Source organism: Narcine bancroftii, chromosome 1 (assembly GCF_036971445.1).
Source record: "Narcine bancroftii isolate sNarBan1 chromosome 1, sNarBan1.hap1, whole genome shotgun sequence".
Taxonomy (NCBI): domain Eukaryota; kingdom Metazoa; phylum Chordata; class Chondrichthyes; order Torpediniformes; family Narcinidae; genus Narcine; species Narcine bancroftii.
The window spans coordinates 409,237,192-409,256,371 of record NC_091469.1 but is presented as its reverse complement, the minus strand read 5'-3'; the positions used below and the strand labels follow the sequence as shown (position 1 = coordinate 409,256,371).

Here is a 19,180-nt window from a genome sequence, read left to right as displayed (position 1 = left end):
ATGAAAGTTTGTAGGTGAAATTTTTTAAGGAAAGAAAAGGAAAGCAGGTGATTATAGACCAGCAAGCCCAATCAATCTCAAGAAATTTCTCAGATTTTGTTTTAAATGTTATTTGAACATGTTATTCATCCAACTTTTTGGGCAAGTTGTCTAAGAATTTAAATAGGCTTTGATATAGATGACCACTGCAGTGCAAGTCATCCAGAGGAGTTTTATAAAAATGCTTTATGAGATGAATACAAATAGGTCCAAATACAAATGGAGAGATTAGGACTGTTTCCTTTGGAGAAAGGAATGCTGAGTGGAGATCTGATGGAAGATTCCAGATTCCTTTATTGTCATGTTGTAGTAGAGAACATCTCTTTCTTTGGCTTGGCTTCGCGGACGAAGATTTATGAAAAATTGTGGCTGTCAGCCTTGTCTAGCATGGTTCTGATGTTCCAGCATGCTAGCTTGAGTTTGTGAGCATCTTTTGAGGGGGAGGACGTGGAGGGGGAGGACGTGGAGGGGGAGGACGTGGACCTGTCCTCAGGCCTGCGCAAAGGAACTTTTAGGTGGAGTGCAGTGCGCGCAGTACTGGCCCCACCCTTTACACCCAAGGTTCGTGTGCCATGGCCAAGCAAGCTGGGACGTGGCAGCGAGGTCTTTGGGTCGTAGGTTTTATATCGGAGTGACCTTCTCCTATGCAGTTTTCTTACCCGGGCTGGAGGGGCCTGCCTCCCCTCCTAGTCGGTCCATACTACCCGGACTGGGGCCGCCGCCTCCAACACTCTGCCCGGACCAGGGCCTCTGTCTGCCTCACTCGACCGAGGCCGGGGCCTCCCCTTGCTCCTGCCCGGATTGGGGCCGCCACCGCCTACCCTCTGCCCAGACCGGGGCCGGGGCCGCCGCTTCTTTCCCTGTGCCTGGACTGGGGCCGCTGCCTCCAACTTTCTGCCCGGACCGGGGCCTCCGCCTGCCTCACTCGACCGAGGCCAGGGCCGCCGCCTCCCCCTTGCTCCTGCCCGGATCGGGGCCGCCGCTGCCTACCCTCTGCCCGGACCGGGGCCGGGGCCGCCACTGCTCTCCCTGTGCCCGGACCGGGGCCGCCGCCTCCAATTTTCTACCCGGACCGGGGCCTCCGCCTGCCTCACTCGGCCGGGGCTGCAGCCGCCTACCCTCTGCCCGGACCGGGGCCGGGGCCACCGCTGCTCTCCCTGTGCCCAGACCGGGGCCGCCGCCTCCAACTTTCTGCCCGGACCGGGGCCTCCACCTGCCTCACTCGACTGCGGCCGGGGGCCACCACCTTCCCCTTGCTCCTGCCCGGATTGGGGCCGCTGCCGCCTACCCTCTGCAAATTGCCTTCTGCCTGCTGGAAAGTAGACAGAGTTGTCATAACTTTTTTTTTTCTTTCTTTTCCAATCTTTTTATTATTATTATAATTTATAAACACATACAGTTCAAAGAGATATGAAAAATACATAGTAAATAATGAATTAATACAGAGATATTAAACAATAATATTGCAGAATAAAAAATATATCATAAAAAAATTTTTAGATCAGTTTAGAGTATGAACTATCTCTAAAAAAAAAATGATATAATTCATAAAAATATATTAAAAAAAGAGAGAAAAAAAAACCCAAAAAGGAAGAAAAAACAAATCTGAATTAAAAACTTTTAAAAAAAAAACCTACCGATATAGCTAAATCACGCCGATCACTCCGATCTCATCTAACAGCCCAATTATCATACATAATCATAAAAAGAAAACAGAGCCAGATCAACTCACCACAAATGAAAATATTGAATAAATGGTCGCCAGGTTAACTCAAACTTAGAAGGGGATTCATAGACAGAGTTTCTAATTTTCTCTAAATTTAAACATAGTATAGTTTTGGTAAACCATTGGAAAACAGTGGGAGGATTAACCTCTTTCCAATTCAATAGTATAGATCTTCTAGCCATTAGTGTAAGAAAAGCAATCATACGATCCGCAGGAAGAGATAAATAAGTCAAATCTATCATAGGTAATCCAAAAATTGCAGTAATGGGATGTGGTTGTAAATCAATATTCAAAACGGTAGATATAATGGAAAAAAATTCCTTCCAATAATTCTGTAAAGAGGGACAGGACCAAAACATATGTGTAAGGGAAGCTATTTCCAATTGACATTTATCACATATAGGATCGATATGAAAATAAAAACGATGGAGTTTATCTTTAGACATATGAGCTCTATGAACAACTTTAAACTGTATCAGTGAATGTTTTGCACATAGAGAAGAGGAGTTTACCAGTCGCAGAATTTTATTCCAATTTTCATTGGAAATATGAAGGTTGAGTTCTCTTTCCCAATAATTTTTAAACTTTCCAAAAGTCCCAGAATTTATTTTTGTAATTATATTATATAATTTAGATATCACACCTTTTGGAGGGAATTTTGAATATAGTATATCCCCTAAAACAGTCGTAGTCTCCCGATTGGGAAAAGAGGGTAAAGTCGAAACTAAGAAACTCCTAATCTGCAAATATCGAAAGAAATGAGATCTAGGTAAATCATATTTCATGGATAATTGTTCAAATGACATGGAAGAGTTATCCAAGAATAAATCCGAAAAGCATGTTATACCTTTAACTTTCCAGAGTAAATAAGCTTGATCAATTAGAGAGGGATGAAAAAAGAAATTTAGTACAATAGGGGTTTCCAAGATAAAATGACTTAGGCCAAAAAATCTCTGGAATTGAAACCATATACGTAGTGTATGTTTAACCATTGGATTATCAATGAGTTTATATAGTTTAGTAAGAGTAAAAGGGAGAGCAGCTCCCAAAATAGAGCTAATTGAGAAATTTTGTACCAATTTAATTTCTAAATTTACCCAATGGGGATTTAGAGATAATTCTGAATAATTCAACCAATACCTTAAGTAACTAATATTAATTGCCCAATAATAAATTCTAAAGTTGGGTAATGCCAATCCTCCCTCCAGTTTAAATTTCTGTAAATATTTTTTTCCTAATCTAGGATTCTTGTTTTGCCAGATATATGAAGACAATTTAGAATCGACCCTATCAAAAAAAGATTTAGGAACAAAAATAGGTATAGCTTGGAATATATATAAAAAATTTAGGTAAGATCATCATCTTAATAGCATTAATTCGGCCTATCATAGATAGGGATAATGGTGACCAATTGGTAAGTAAACTACCGATCAGGTCCAATAGAGGGAAAAAATTAGTCCTAAACAAATCTTTGTTTTTTAGTAATCTTAATCCCTAAATATATAAAATAGTCTCTAGCTATTTTAAAAGGCAAACAATCATAAATAGGAACCCATCCATTAAAAGGGAATAATTCACTTTTATTTAAGTTCAGTTTATATCCCAAAAAATTACTAAATTGGGCTAATAAAGATAAAACTGCAGGAATAGAATTTTCAGGATTAGAAATATATAGCAATAAATCATCTGCATATAGTGATACTTTATGAATATCCCTGCAACGAATAATACCAGTAATATTGGGTGCTTCTCTGATAGCAATTGCCAAAGGTTCTAAAGCTAAGTTAAATAATAAAGGGCTAAGGGGGCACCCTTGCCTGGTGCCCCGAAATAATCGAAAATATGGCGATCTTTGGGTATTAGTAAAAACCGAGGCAACTGGGGAATTATAAAGAAGTTTAATCCAAGATATAAATATTGGACTAAAATTAAATTTTTCAAGAACTGTAAATAAATGAGGCCATTCTACTCTGTCGAAGGCCTTCTCAGCATCTAATGAAATAACACATTCTGAGGACTTGTGTGAAGGGGTGTAAATAATATTCATCAATCTTCTTAGAGTTGTCATAACTGTATAGTACATTTGAAGTACATAAAATTGTTCCCATTGGTGGAAGGATTAAGGACTGGAGGTTACATTTATTTCATAAATAAAAGTAGGAGAAAATAAATAGTCACAAAGGTTTTAAAAAAAAAAAATAAAAAAAACATCTTGTTGGAATTTGAAATGCACGGCCTGCAGATGTACTGTGGAAAGTAGACTGACTGGTTGCATCACAGCTTAGTTTGGTAATTCAAGTATCCAAAACATAAAGCTGCAGAAAGTAGCAAATGTTACCAGAGACATCACAGGCTCCACCTCCCAACCATTGAAGACATCCATGTGAGAAGGGAGGCAACATCACCATGGACCCAACCTCCTCACTGCTACTGCATCTCCACGTTCAAAAAGTTTCCCCCCGCCCCCCAGCATCAATTAGCTCTTCAGTTTTCCTTGTTACGCTAATCAAAGACTGCTGTGACACAACACTATTATGATGCCAATTGTATTTCTGTGAATATTTGTGTATCTTTTGTGCATGTATAGGTGGTACAATGTATATGACAATAAACTTATTATTATCATTATATGCTTGAGGCAAGTTCCGTTGTGACCTTCAAGTGGAAAATGAAAAATGGTGAAGTAAAAGTTGCAATGTTATAGAAAGTTAAGTTGTCAATTACACAAGTAGTGTACAGATGTGCCAATTCCCTTGTATTGTGGTTGGGGGAAGGTGTAGCAGCAGTGTATTGCTTTGGTTGTGAGCAGTGATAGATATGGTGTCCTAAATGGCTTCCCCCTATTTTGTAGGCATTTTCATTTTTTATTCGTTTTTTGAAGCCCACTCCAGAGTCGTGTTTGATCTTCTATCTCAACAGGTTTGTGCCCTACCCACTGACTCATTAATTCTTTTAATATTCAAAACAGTCTATTTTGAATGAACTCTGACAGAGTCTCTACAGTCCTCTGAGAAAGAATTCCAAAGATTTGCCATCTCCTACACAAAGAAACATTGTGACTATTTTGCCAATCACCTTCCGTCTAAGACATGGGGCTTAAAGGTTGATTGGTCACATTGGTATAATGGATGTTGTGGGCTTGTGGTCAGAAGGGTCTGTTACCCTGCTGTATCTCTAAATTATTTGAAAAATACATTACATTCCCCCTGATTTTTGACATGCAATTGTTACACAACTATGAAACATGTCTTTTGTTCCACCCAATGTCTGCATTTTGACAAGTCAGATTATCAAACTGTGCTGATGCTAGCTGAGGGAAGGCCCAGGACTGAAAATCATTCAGCAATGATCTGATGCTGCCAATGTCATTTTGCATGTCTGCTTCTCATCAGTAGAATGATCCGTATTCGAAAATTCAATGACCAATCTCTGGATACGCCTCTGTTATCACCGACTTCCTCAGTAAGTGGGCAGAAGACTGCATGACCAAGAAGACAAATGCATTCCCCAATTGGAAAGACAAATGAACTGGGAAGTCGACTCTCTGCTGAAGGCCAGGTTGTTGATATTCAAGTTAAAAGACCCAGCCCTCTACAAGATAGCAGATCTCCACAAGGCTTTAGGGAAGTAGAGAGACTATACCACACCAAGCTAGAATCCCAAGAGAACATCATGGACACATGACTGCTTTGGCAGGACCATGCATGTTATCACCGTGTACAAAGCAAATCTCAGCAGCTTAGCATGGAATTGTACAACGCTCCCCAATGAGTTAAATCTCTTCTATGCTTGTTTCAAATAGGGATTTTCAAGGCACTCTGCTCATCTTGAATTGTAATTTGATCCTGGATTTCCTCACCTCCAGTCCACAGTCAGCGAGGATTGGTAAGAACATCTCCTCCGCAATCTCCATCAGTACTGGAGCACCACAGGGCTGCATTATTAGCCTCCTGCTCTACTCACTTGACATCTATGACCGTGTGGCTCGGTGCGACAACAACACCATGTACAAATTTGCTGATGATACAGTGGTAGTGGGTTCTATAAAAAGGGGTGGTGGGTCAGCCTCTACTAGAGGGAGATTGAACACTTGGCTGAATGGTACAACAACCACTTTGCACTCAATGTCACCAAAACCAAGGAGCTGGTCGTTGACTTCAGGAAGGGAAAGCCTGAGGTAGACCATCCAGTGATCATTGGGGGATCAGAAGTGGAGAGGGTGAGCACATTCTTCTTCAGAGTCACAATCTTGGAGGATCTTTCCTGGACCCATCACACTAATGAAGAAAGCACGTCAGCATCTCAACTTCCTCAGGAGTTTGCGGAAGTTTGATGTGACATCAGTAACCATGGCAAAGTGTGCATTACGGTATGGGAACACTAATACCCCTGAGCATGAAGCCCTCCAAAGGTAGTGGACAGAGCCCAGGGCATCATAGGCAAAACCCTCCCCACCCTCGAGAACAGGGGACGCTGCTGTCTGACTCATTAAGGATGCACACCACCTAGCACACGCTCTGTTCTCACTGCTACTATCAAGAAAGAGGTATGGATGCCACAAGTCTCGCACCATCAGATTGAGGAACAGCTGCTACCCCATCACCATCAGACTCTTCCACAACAAACTCAACCAACATATTTAAGGACACTTTTGCACTTTATTGATTTTTTTTTAAAAATTCTCTATTGCACACTCAATTTCTTTACATTATTTGTTTACATGCGTACATTATATATAGTTTTTTTTGCTCTACTCCTAAGTGGCCCACAGGAAAAAGAATCTGAGTTGTGTGATGTCTTGTATGTACTCTGACAATAAATCGGAAATGAGCTGTATAATCCAACTGTCATTAATTCAAAGTAGGCAATAAGTAATATTCTCAGAGGATTATTTCCAGATTCTTCCTTGCTAGCTATTTTCCCTTAGAAATGTGTCTTTAAGTAGTTTGGGATTTAAATATTCAAAGAAAATAATAATTTGCTAATGAAAGAATAATGTATCAATTTATAACTTTAATACCATTGGTGTGAATTTTCTCTTGAAATCTAAAGTTCATTTTTGAAATTCACAACTCCATATGAAATTTGAGCAGTAATATTTAATATTTTAAAGGTTAGTCTAGATTTTTAACGTGTAAATGATTAAATATGCTCAATCAGTTTGGTGTCTTGCATTGATACTGCAGTTTTGTACGGTCTCATGAGATTGAATTCTGTTAACAGTGAAAGTATAGTTGATATTTCAAGGGAGAATGTGCTCTGAAAACTGTATGGTCTAAAGGTAGATAAGTTTCCTGCACCAGATGGATTATGGCATTGGTCATAAACTTTCAGGAATCGATAGATTCTGGCATGGTCCTGGAGGACTGGAAAATCGCACATGAAACCTCACAATTCAGGAAGTAGCAGTGGTGGTGGGTGGCGTGGGAGGCATCAGAAAGGAAATTATAGACCAGTTAGCCTGATCTCAGTGGTCGGAGCCCATTGTAATGGATGAAGTTGTGGAGTACTGGAAGACACATGACAAGATAGGCAAAACCAGCATGGTTTCACTAATTGGAATTCTTTGAAGAAGTGACAAACAGGAGAGCTAAAGATGCAGTGGATGTTGTCTTCGGATTTTCAAAAGACTTTTGACAAGGTGTCACAGGCTACTTAACAAGATAAGAGCATGTGGGTTAATAGGAATCATACAAGTCTAGTATTGGCTGATTGGCAAGAAGCTGGAGTTGGAATGCAAGGATTAGACTGGCCACTATTTGTTAGTCGTGTTGTACAAAGGTTGGTGTTAGGCCTGCTTCTTTTCATGTGGTATATTAATGATTTGGATTATTGGAATGAATGGCTTTATAGTCAAGTTTGCAGACAATCCAAAGATAGGTGGAGGACAGCTATTAAAGAGAAAACATGCAGGCTGCAGAACAACATGGATTAGGAAAATGGGCTGAGATGTGGCAAATGAAATATAATGTCGGAATGTGTACAGTCAAACACTTTGTTAGAGAAAAAAAATAAATGAGCAGACTATTTTTTAAATGGGGATAAAATTGAAAATACCCAGCTGCAAAAGGACCTGGTAATCCTCATGCAGGGTAGACTTACAGGTTGTTGTGGTGAAGAAGGCAAAGGCCATGCTGGCATTCATTTTGAGGAATAGAATATATGCAGGGCTGTGATGTTGAGGCTCTGATGAGACTGCACTTGAAGTATTAGAAGCAGTTTTGAGCTCCTTGTTTAAGAAAGGATGTGCTGACTTTCAAGAGAGTTCAAAGCAGGTCCACTAGGATGATTCTAGGAATGAAAGGGCTATTGTACAAGGAGCATTTGATAGTAGTTGGCCTATATCTATTGGAATTTTGGAGAATGAGGGGGATGTCATTGAAACATTTTGAATCCTGAAAGACATGAACAGAGCAGATGTTGAAGGGTTGCTTGGCATGGTGGAAGCGTCAAGGACAAGGGGACACAACTTCAGGACTACTTTGAACAGAGATACCTAGGAGTTTCTAGAGGGTGGTATACCTGGAATTTGTTGCCACAAACATTTGTGGAGTTCAGGTTATTGGGTGTATTTAAGGCAGAGATTGTTAAGTTCTTGTTTCCCCAGGGCATCAAAGCTATGTGGAGAAAGCTTGGCGGTGGGGCTGAGTGTGAAAATGGATTAGCTCGTGATTGAATGGTGGGGTAGACTTGTTAGGCTGAATAGCCTATTTATGCTCCTGTGTCTTATGGTTTTTACATGGAATTAGATCAAAATTTTAAGCACGAGGGTTCAGTATAAACCAATTGAAAAATCAGGTCCAACAGGTAAAAAGAATAGCCAAATTGTTTTGGCATGAGTCTGAATTCAGTCTCATGGCAAGCTTCAGCTATTAAGTTGGCATCTGGTGGCTCTTAAAACTTTGATCCTTTGGGTTCAAAAATGTCGGATGAAAATGTAGTAGTTTCATAGTAGAATTTTTAAAAATTATTGCTTTATCATTTGCATCCATTTGAAATTGGATAAATTGGCAGATGCTCACACAATCAATGTTCCCCTTTGTTTCTGTTAAGTTTACCAAATTGCTGCTTGAGATGACCACAAAGGAAAAGGAAACCTATGAAACTAGATTTGAACTAATTTTCACTGGTTTATTAAGATGCCTTATACTTTTCAAAACAAAATTTACTTTGAAAGTTGTGACAGATTTTGCATTTATTGATTTGCAAATGAGTGTGATGAAGGGACCATTTCAGTGCCCTAGGCTAAAATTGTGCTTTCATCTTATTGAATGCAACGTACCTAATTTATACCATAATAGGAATTTTTGCACCTTTTAATTTTGGTTATGTTTTCTGATTAATGAAGTGACTAACATTCATTTCCCTCAATTCAAGTTCTCACTGGCGTACCAACCCAAACTGAATTTCTGAGCAAAAGCTAAAATTGGAATGCCAATTTTTCTAATTTAGAATTATTGGATCTTCTGTGGCATGCAGGAGTTGCAAGCATTTTTAGAGCATAAGGCAACCAACTGTAAGGGGTTATTTTTAGCCTGCTCTGCACAGTAATTTGTCTGACCTTTTTCCTGTTGAAAATATAGTAATAAAAAAATGAACAATTTCAAATCACAATTTTGCTTGAATAGAACTATCTGAGCATAGGTTTGTTACATTATAAACCAAGCAGAAGTGATTGATGGTTACTTTATACCAAATGCTTAACCCATAATCCCAGTTTGGGTAATCTAAAGCCCCTATTTACAGTCATCACACCATCAACGTTCCATCAGCAGTTTGTTTCTGTTAAGTTTATCAAACTGCTGCTTGGATGTCAATCAAAGAAAAGAAGAGCACCTAATAAATGACCTTCCTCTTCAACATTTGATTTGTTATGGCATCTTTTGGCGAACTTTTTCCTGCAAAGGTGGGGGGGTGGGGTGGTTGTGGAGACTATAATGTATCTGGTAATATAAGAAACCAATGGAATCATCAATGTTTTTGCTTAAAAAAACAAAATTATGCATTGAGAAAAGACCAAGGAGCAATTGAGAAATGAGGTGAATTGCAGTCAAAATGGGGAACAAAGCAACTGAGGAAGAAGGCAAGGAGTAGTTTTAATTTTCTGAACAAATACACACTTAAGAGAATGAGATGTCCCTGTGTAATTATCGCTTTTCTAACCGAGCTTTTGGACATCATTTTAACTACTATTCCATGGAGATGTCAGAAGCACAAGGAGATAGAAATGTGTGACCTGGTGATATACAGGGATACCATAGCTAGGTGATAAAGCTTCACCTGGCCCCAGCTTGTCTCAAATCCTGGATAACTCAATTGGCTGAATGTGGCTGTGATTCAAGGTACCTGGAGAGAAATATTGGTGTTGTTGGAACAGTGCTTTGGGATCTATTGCAACAAATCGAGAGAGCAGCTGTAACCTAGATTTAATATTGCAGCTAACATTAAATTGGTCTTTAGGTATGCTAGTTGCAGAATTGAAAGCTTTCTTGGATTTCCTTGTTATCTCATTAAAATTGCATTTGAATTTAGACATACAGCAATGTACCTGTGTAGCCCAATTTCACTCAATTGATCTACAATCCCTCTATGTTTTGAAGGGTTGGAGGAAACCCATAGAGAGATGGGGGTGATTCCTTATAGATAGCAGCAGAATTGAATTCTGGTCGCTGGCACATAACGCCATTGTCCTAACCACTATTCTAACTGCTTTCTTTATTTTAAAATGTTAATTTTGGCAATAAATTTTCACTATTAATACTTGAAAGCTATTTTGTTCCTGGAAAAATAGTTTTAATCAAAGCAGCATCAATATTTTTGAGATTCATAAAATTTTGAATCCCTGGTCCATTTATTGGTACTCATTTTAAGATGTGGATTGAACTTCTATCTGGCATGCTTATATTCTTTAAGTTGTTTAATTCAGCAGTAATTTATTTTAAATGAAAAATCAACATTTTACAAAATAAAAAGTGATCACGGGTTGTTTTTTGTCTCTCAAAATGATCCATGGACATTCTATCTTCAAAGCAATTTTAATCAAACCAATAGGATGGAATTTCCTATGTGACACAGGACTACTTTTAAAGTTTCTAGTAGTTCTGAAAAGAAGCTTCCACCATCCCTGCCTTGGGCTGTCTCTGATGGACATTGTGTTTAAACGTTTGCCATCATGCCCACATTAATAATTTTGCATTTCAAAAGAAGAGACATTGTTAACATTTTTGGATTTTGAAGCGATAAAAGGGAATCATTACAAGTTTTGATCTAGTTTTTCTCTCTGATTTTCAGTACTTCTTCATTCCATGAAGAAGATAGCAAAATAACTTCTGCTCAGCTCCCAGATTTGTATTAGTCCTTGTGTAAATACTGTATATTGAATTTAATCCAGAAGATGAATATGACTGGATTTTTAGTCTGAGTTGGCCTCCATTAGATTCAGACTAAAAATGATAGGAGCAAGTGTCACTGAGCGGCATGTTCCTTTGTAAGAAGTTTTGGCATGGCTGGAAATGGTTTTCAAATTTATTGTCAGAGTACATTACATGACATCACATTACAACCCTGAGATTTTTTCCTGTGGGCATGGCAGAATTACGACTAACCCTAATGTAAACAAACTATGCAATACAGAGGAAAAAAGAACCAAGTGCAAAAGCAAGTGTCCTTAATATAGTACCTGATTTGAGTTTATTGTTGGGAGTCTGTTGGTGGAGGGTAGCAGCTGTTCCTGAACTTGGTGGTGCGAGTCTTGTGACACCTAAACCCCTTTCGTGATGGTAGCAGTGAGAACAAATCGTGTTCTGGGTGGTGTGGATCCTTGATTATTGCTGCTGCTCTCTGATGGCAGGATTTTCTGTAGCTGTTCTCCATGGTGGGGAGGGTTTTACCTGTGATGTCCTGGGCTGTGTCCATTACCTTTTGCAGGGCCTTTACACTTGGGGGTATTGGTGTTCGTACACCAGGCTGTGATGCAGCTGGTCACCACACATCTGAAGAAATTTGCAGGGTTTCCAATGACATACCAAACCTCCACAGACTCCTGAGGGAGTAGAGGTACTGGCATGGTTTCTTCACTAGGCCTTTGTTGTGTTGGGTCCAGGAATGATCTTCTAATAGTGAATCCCATGAGTTTAAATTTGCTCACCCTCTCTACCTCTGATTTCCACCCCCCACACACCACCAATCACTGAATCGTATACCTCTGGTTTTCCCTTCCTGGTCAACAATCAGCTCCTTGGTTTTGGTGATATTGAGTGCAAGGTTGTTTTGAATCTTTGAAATTTTGAAACTCCCTCTTGTATGCTGACTAATCACCCTTTTTAATACAATCCATTACTGTGGTATTGTCAGTGAATTTGTAGATTGTATTGTAGTACCTAGCCACAGAGTCATGGGTGTAAAGCAAGTAGAGCAGGGGGCTAAGAAAGTGGCCCTGTGGAGCTTTAGTACTGATTGAGATTATGGAGATTTTCTTGCCAATCCTCACTGATTGTGGTCTGGAGGTGGGGTGTTGACTCCCAGGTCTTGGAGTTTGCTGATCAGTTTTGAGGGGATGATGGTGTTAAATGTTTAACTGTTGTTGATATAAGGCAGAGAAATCTGAATTTTCATTGGTGGGATTTTAACTTAATATGATGTAACAGAAACCAGTTCTCCCACATTCTTCTCAATTGCCCATTGCCGGGTGATTGTGGTTCATGAATTTGCAATCCCCCCCCAAAGTATTTTGAAGACAATTAAACATTTCAGATATTCAGTTAATGTTGAAAACAGGAAATACATTATTAAAGAAGCAATTTTAGAGCAATAAAATCAATAGAAATTGGTTTGACTGCTTTAGCTTTGGAGGTTTTTCAAAAAAGTTTTGAAAGACCAAGTTTTATGTTTATGGTGGAGGTGAAAACAAAATTCGGTTGCACAGGATGACAACTGAAGTTGGCTCTTCAGAAGGAATTGTGTGCAATTTTTCTTGCATTTAAAAATAAAGTGCTTAAAAATGCTAAGCTGTATTAGTCAAACATTAGCCCTTTTCCACTAGCATCTTGTCCCAGGAATAATGGGGAATTAATGGGTTAAGGTCCAGTGGAAAAGGAAAACTAACAGCACGCCGGTGTCAAATCATGTCGGGGATCAACGGCCTCTACCCCTATTCATATCCTCAGTGTCGGCTGATGCCAGCGTGCTGATTAAATCAGTGGAAAAAGAACAACTTCCAACCATTCCATTTGAAGGTCGACTCTCCAATACCCAGGGATGGACATGTTCAGTGGAAAAGCAGTCAGTGTCCCAGTTAAAGGTGGCCCAGTAAAAACCGCATAAACAGCTTCCTATCCTGGGATGCTACACAGCCAATTAACTGGGATGTCCGTGGAAGAAGGGCTATTATTGCAAGTGCTTAATGTCGCTGTCTTAATTGCAGCAACAGTCAGAATCTGAAACCGTTCACGTCTTCATCCCTGCCCTGGCTGTCGGAGCAATTATCGGCAAGAAAGGGCAACACATCAAGCAACTCTCCCGCTATGCAGCAGCTTCCATTAAGGTAACTGTGAAGTTGTGATGACATTTGCTGTAACTGTTGTTTGATATGTTCAGCAAAACAATTGCAATTATTTTGGAAATGCAGAATCAAATTGAATGCAAAACTGACTTTTTTGTTATTGTATTTATGATACACGAGTAATTTTCATTATGACTTATCTTTCAAATTTTAGTCATAATTGATCAATAATCTCTTGTGAAGAAGGTAAAATATCAATGTTGAATATCACTCTTTCAGTGATAAATTTGTCTTCAACATAAACGTCTAAGCCTTGGAACTTGTTCCTTTACTCACTATCTCCATGACTTGCATTACTGTCTGATTTTGATTACTTTCCCCAATAAAATTTTATCACATAGTAATAGTTCATGTGAATCAACTTCAGACATTTTTACAGCAGAGGTAAATCCAAACTATTAGATAACTTGAGATTCAATGTGCTTCATCTGAACTGCATTCTTGAACACTAAACTCAATTTACAGCATGAACAGAGATGCAGTAGTTCTTACAAATCTGTAGAGAGCTGATCAATAGATTATTGGTTAGGTTTGAATTCAAAATTGAGCATTTCTATTTAAAATTGATGCCAATGACTATACTAACCAGAATAAGCCCTTAGTCACCTTTCCTAGGCAGTTTGCTTTGTTCCAAGTCAGACAATTTGCTGTATTCTCTTCTTTTATTTGCACTATTCCCTCAGGAATGCTGAGAATCGATCCTTGCCCTCATTTTTCATCTATAGGGTCATCTTTAATGTTGGCATCTGAATTGGTTTTGAAATGCATTTTGATAACTCATGACCATCTTCCACGACTGCCCTCGTCTTGCACTTTGCATGTTGTATAATAAGTAATACAGTGCAACTCCAATTATCCAAAATGGTTGAACAGGTCAATTTTTTTTAAAACAACCCAGTAGCAACAGTAAATCACTTGTAACAGTGTTTAAACAACAACAAACAACGAGGGAAGGCTTTTTAAGCAACAGGAAAAAAAATGCTGGCCTCCGTTGATCACTGACACTCCTGCCCAGGAGTACGAGTTCCGCTGCCACCGGCGCTGGGAGCTCGATGGTCCCGGTCAGTTTCAGCTCCACAAAATTTTTGAATAACTGAGGATTTCTGAGAATCCAATTTAGGATAATCAGAGTGATATTATTCTCTTACTATGTGGTCACGCATTAACTGTTACTACAGCTGTAAAATTAGGCCACACTCCGTGTGTGTACTGATGCCATTCTTCATGCATTTCCTATTTCTAGGCATGACTTTTCTAAGGTGCTTGATCTCAGTCATGTGCTTTGTGTTGTAATCAACAGCAATTGAGCCAAGCTCTTTGCACTATTACTTGCTGTCTTGCATTTGCTCTTAGCTCTATTTGTTATCAAGTTCCTCCCAGGATCGCTGTCCATTTCTCTTGATCTTTTCAAGCCCTGTGAGCTTCAGACATCCATGCAGTCCCTCTTTTTGGCCACAGTTTTTTAAATTTAATGGTAATTACATTTCAGCTCCCCAGACCCTAAGCTTTGAAAATGCTCCACCTTTTTCCACATTTTCAAACATATTCCTCATCTTGATTTTTGGCCAAGCATCTGGGCAATTACACAGAAACCCTCTTGTGGATTGGTGTGTAATTTGGTATAACTTCTGTGAAGTGTCTTAGTTTTTGTGCCGAGGAAGCTAAATTACTGAATGTTGTTTATTCCTCAATTCTTTAGTTTAAAGGTGTCATTGGTATTTATGACTGTTGTATTATAGATCGCTCCTGCAGAAGGACCAGATGCTAAACAACGGATGGTGATTATCACAGGGCAGCCTGAAGCTCAATTTAAGGTGAGGTTTCTGAAATTCATCTCATTTGGAAAATGCTTAAATTGCCATTAACAATTCTTCTATGTACAAAACAAGCCTCTGAACTGCGTGAAATCTCTACTTGCATAATTTTTCTCCCCAATTATAAATTACAAGTCGGGTCCCCAGATGATGGGGAAAATTGCTATTGCTTACTTGAAAGTTGATTCCAATTCTGCATTTGAGAAAAGTTAGTGTAAATATAATCATCTTTTTATGTAATACTACTATGTTTGAATATTGTAATGTTCTTGGCCTTTCAGTGTCATTCTGCAATACTCAATTTCACTGGTAATTGAAGACATTGATTCAGTAGTCTTGAACTCCACCAATTTTAAAATGGGAGGCAATGTTACAATAAGTCACTCTTCACCTTTTTCGTGACTCTGCAGAGGCAAAGTCTCAGCCAGTCATTACCTTCTACACGTAATATAATTTATTGGTGCTGTATTTTCCTGGAAATGTTGCATTTTTATTATAAAGTTTACCATTGCTGCAAACGTTGTCAACAAATTCAAGCGTGTGTCAAATTCTCAAATTGCCTTTTTGTCTTAAATATTCTCCATGGTTATTTTGATCACTTTGGTGTCTGAAAATAGAACTGCATTCAATCTCAAAAAATTGTAATAAAGATCCTTTGATGTCAGAGTAACAAAAGCAACTGTTTTTGAATGGAGAGTGTTACATTATTTATTCCTTAGGCTCAAGGAAGAATCTATAGTAAACTGAAGGAAGAGAACTTCTTTGGACCCAAAGAAGAAGTGAAATTAGAGACACATATCAAAGTTCCATCCCATGCTGCTGGTAGAGTTATTGGGAAAGGAGGCAAAACGGTGAGTGTTTGAGTCTCATTGTAGGTATAATTGGGCTTGTAATCCACTTTGAGTCTTCAACATAAATAAAAAAAAAAAATTCTCACTTAAAGAGAAGTGAAACACGAAAGTCTGCAGACACCATGATTGAAGTAAAAACACTATGTTGGAGAAACTCAGCAGGTCAAGCAGTGGTCTTTATAAAATATCAAAAGTGTGTCTTTGGCATGATTCAAATTCCACCCTTCTCTAAACTAATACTGAATTTTTTTTTATTTTCCTGGGCCAACTTGCATTCACCCTTCAAAGGATGCCTGCAGTCACTCTTGTTGTTGGCAGTTGCTTTACGTTCTGCCGTAACAAATCCAAGCTGACTACAAACACCAATATAGGCACAAGCAACATAAAATAAGGACCATTTACACACCTTCAATCTTTTTAAATTTAATATTATATTTGGAAGTTTGCAACTAGATTTTTTCCCCTCTGGTTTGCTAATTTGTTTAGTGTGTTCATTGTTCAATTTCTATAATAAATCTCAAATGGTTCAATTTATTTTTCTTTATATTTGTGTTAAAACACAAGGCAATATGTAATTGATGTTCTTGGCTCGTGAGCATTGTCTGTGAATTCTTCTGCATGGCTAATCAATCCAATCCTTGTCCTACTTCAATATTCCTTTTGATAGACCAACAAAGGGCACCTGGTGGCTATACCTCCATCTTCTTCATATTCATGTGTCTAGAAGTATCTTAAATGCGACTATTATATCTGCTTCCTCCACTAGTGACAGTCTAATCCAGGCACCTACCACTCACTAAAATATTTGCCCCACATATCACCCTTAAACTTACTCTGCCTCACCTTAAATACACGTCCTAGGGAACAGATTCTGACTGTCCACCCTATCAGATCTCCGTTCAGCTTCCTATGATCATGAGGAAACCTCCTAAGTTTGTCCAACCTTCCCATAACTTGTACCCACTAAACCAGGCAACATCAGGTAATCCTCTTTTGTATCCTTTTCAAACCCTCCACATCCTGGCTGTAATAGGGTGACCAGAATTGCACAAAGTATTCAAAAGGAAACACAACGTTCTTACTTTTATACTCAATGCCCCACCCAAATGAGATGTGCATTTACACCCTATCTATTTGCATGGCCATTTTCAATGAGCTATGGACAAGAACCCCCCCCAAGATCCCTCTGCACTTCAATAATTCTGAGTCCTACTGTTAAACTATATACATCATTCTTGCATTTAACCTCCCAAAATACAACACCCTCACGCTTGTCAGTCATTTCTCTGCCCATTATCTTTAACTGATCTAGTATCTAGTTGTATTCTTTGATAAACTTTTCCTATCCTCAACTTCATCAATCTTTGTATCTGTGAATGTTCTAACCCAGCCACTTAAATTTTCGTCCAATTTATTTACATACATGATAAACACTTATCCCTGTGAAACGCCACTGGTCTCAGACCTCCAGCTCCGAAAAAAAGCCATCCCTCACTAACCCCTTAATCAATTGTTTATTTTGAAGGGTTTCAATCTGAAACAGTGACACTTTCTCAGCCCCTCTTCCCCTTCCTCCTTGCTCCATCCCCACTTTCTCCAGCGTATTTTCTTTTGCCCAGATCCCAGCATGTTTGTTGTCTCTAATGAATATTTACAATTGAGTGATTGTTTTCTTTCTTTTTGAAAGGTAAATGAGCTTCAGAACCTGACAAGTGCAGAAGTGGTGGTTCCTCGGGATCAAATGCCAGATGAAAACGATCAGGTTATTGTGAAAATAACTGGTCACTTCTTTGCAAGTCAGGTAAGATTTTTATTGCTTTGATTCATTTCACTGTAATTCATCCTTCTACACAAGACAATAAAATGAAGCACGCTCCGTTAATTATTTAATGGTAGATAAGAATTTTATTGTCACGAGCATATCATGTCTGTTTAGGAGATTGATGGTGGAGGTGTAGAAACTGTTCTTGAAACTGGTGGTAAGAGTATTGTGGCACCAATACCTCTTTCCTGATGGTAGCAGGTCTTGAGTGCATCCTTGGTGATTGCTGCTGCACTCTGATGGCAGAGGTCCATTAAGATTTTCTCGATGGTGGGGAGAATTTTGCCTGTGTATTGGACTATGTCCATTACCTTTGGCAGGGTTTTCCATTCAGAGGTATTGGTGCCCCCATACCAGGCTGTGATGCAACCAGTCAGCACACTTGCCATTACACTTCTGTAGAAGTTTGCCAAGGTTTCCACTGTCATACCAAACCTCCACATACTCCTGAGGGAGTTGAGTATGTTGGTCCAGATAGATCCTCAAAGATGGTGACTCCCAGAAATTTAAATTTGCTCACCTACTGCACCTGATCCCTCAATAATCATTGGATTGTACATCTTTGGTTTTCACTTCAAAGAGTCTACAATCAGCTCCTGAGTTTTGGTGAAGTTGAGTGAGAGGTTGTTGTTACTGCACCAGTCAACCATGTTTTCAATCTTCCTCCTCTATGCTGGCTTTTCACCCCTTTTTATGCAGTCAATCAAATTTCCAGCGAATTTTTAGATGGTGTTGTTGTCGTTCCGAGCCCTACTATCATCGGTGTAAAGCGAGGAGAGCAGGGGCTAAGTACACAATCCTGTGATGCTCCGATGTTGATGGATATTTTGGAGGAGATATTCTTGCCAAACCACACTGGGGTCTCAAGGTGAGGAAACCCATGAATCAATTACACGGTGAAGTATTCAGATCCAGGACTAGTTACCCCCAACCCTCTTCACCTCGACCTTTCCCAACCTCTGCCATCCCCGACATCCCCTACCTTTCTCTCTACCCTCTGTCCTCCCCTACCTTTCTCTCTACCCTCTGTCCTCCCCTACCTTTCTACCCTCTCCTCCTCTACCTTTCTCTCTACCCTCTGTCCTCCCCTACCTTTCTCTCTACCCTCTGTCCTCCCCTACCTTTCTCTCTACCCTGTCCTCCCCTACCTTTCTCTCTACCCTCTCCTCCCCTACCTTTCTCTCTACCCTCTCCCCTCCCCTACCTTTCTCTCTACCCTCTGTCCTCCCCTACCTTTCTCTCTACCCTCTGTCCTCCCCTACCTTTCTCTCTACCCTCTTGTCCTCCCCTACCTTTCTCTCTACCCTCTGTCCTCCCCTACCTTTCTCTCTACCCTCTGTCATCCCCTACCTTTCTCTCTACCCTCTC

The 19,180-nt window shown here is 39.5% G+C and overlaps 1 protein-coding gene across 2 annotated transcripts in view; it reads left to right on the top strand.

Annotated features, from left to right (window-relative positions):
- Window positions 1-19,180, top strand: part of igf2bp3 (insulin-like growth factor 2 mRNA binding protein 3) — a 149,024-nt gene that overhangs the window by 112,109 nt on the left and 17,735 nt on the right. For both annotated transcript variants that reach the window (XM_069913886.1, XM_069913887.1), the window contains exons 11-14: window positions 13,188-13,307; window positions 15,065-15,139; window positions 15,859-15,990; window positions 17,678-17,791. In XM_069913886.1, coding sequence (XP_069769987.1) covers window positions 13,188-13,307; window positions 15,065-15,139; window positions 15,859-15,990; window positions 17,678-17,791 — 441 coding nt within the window. The remainder of the gene's footprint in view (window positions 1-13,187; window positions 13,308-15,064; window positions 15,140-15,858; window positions 15,991-17,677; window positions 17,792-19,180) is intronic.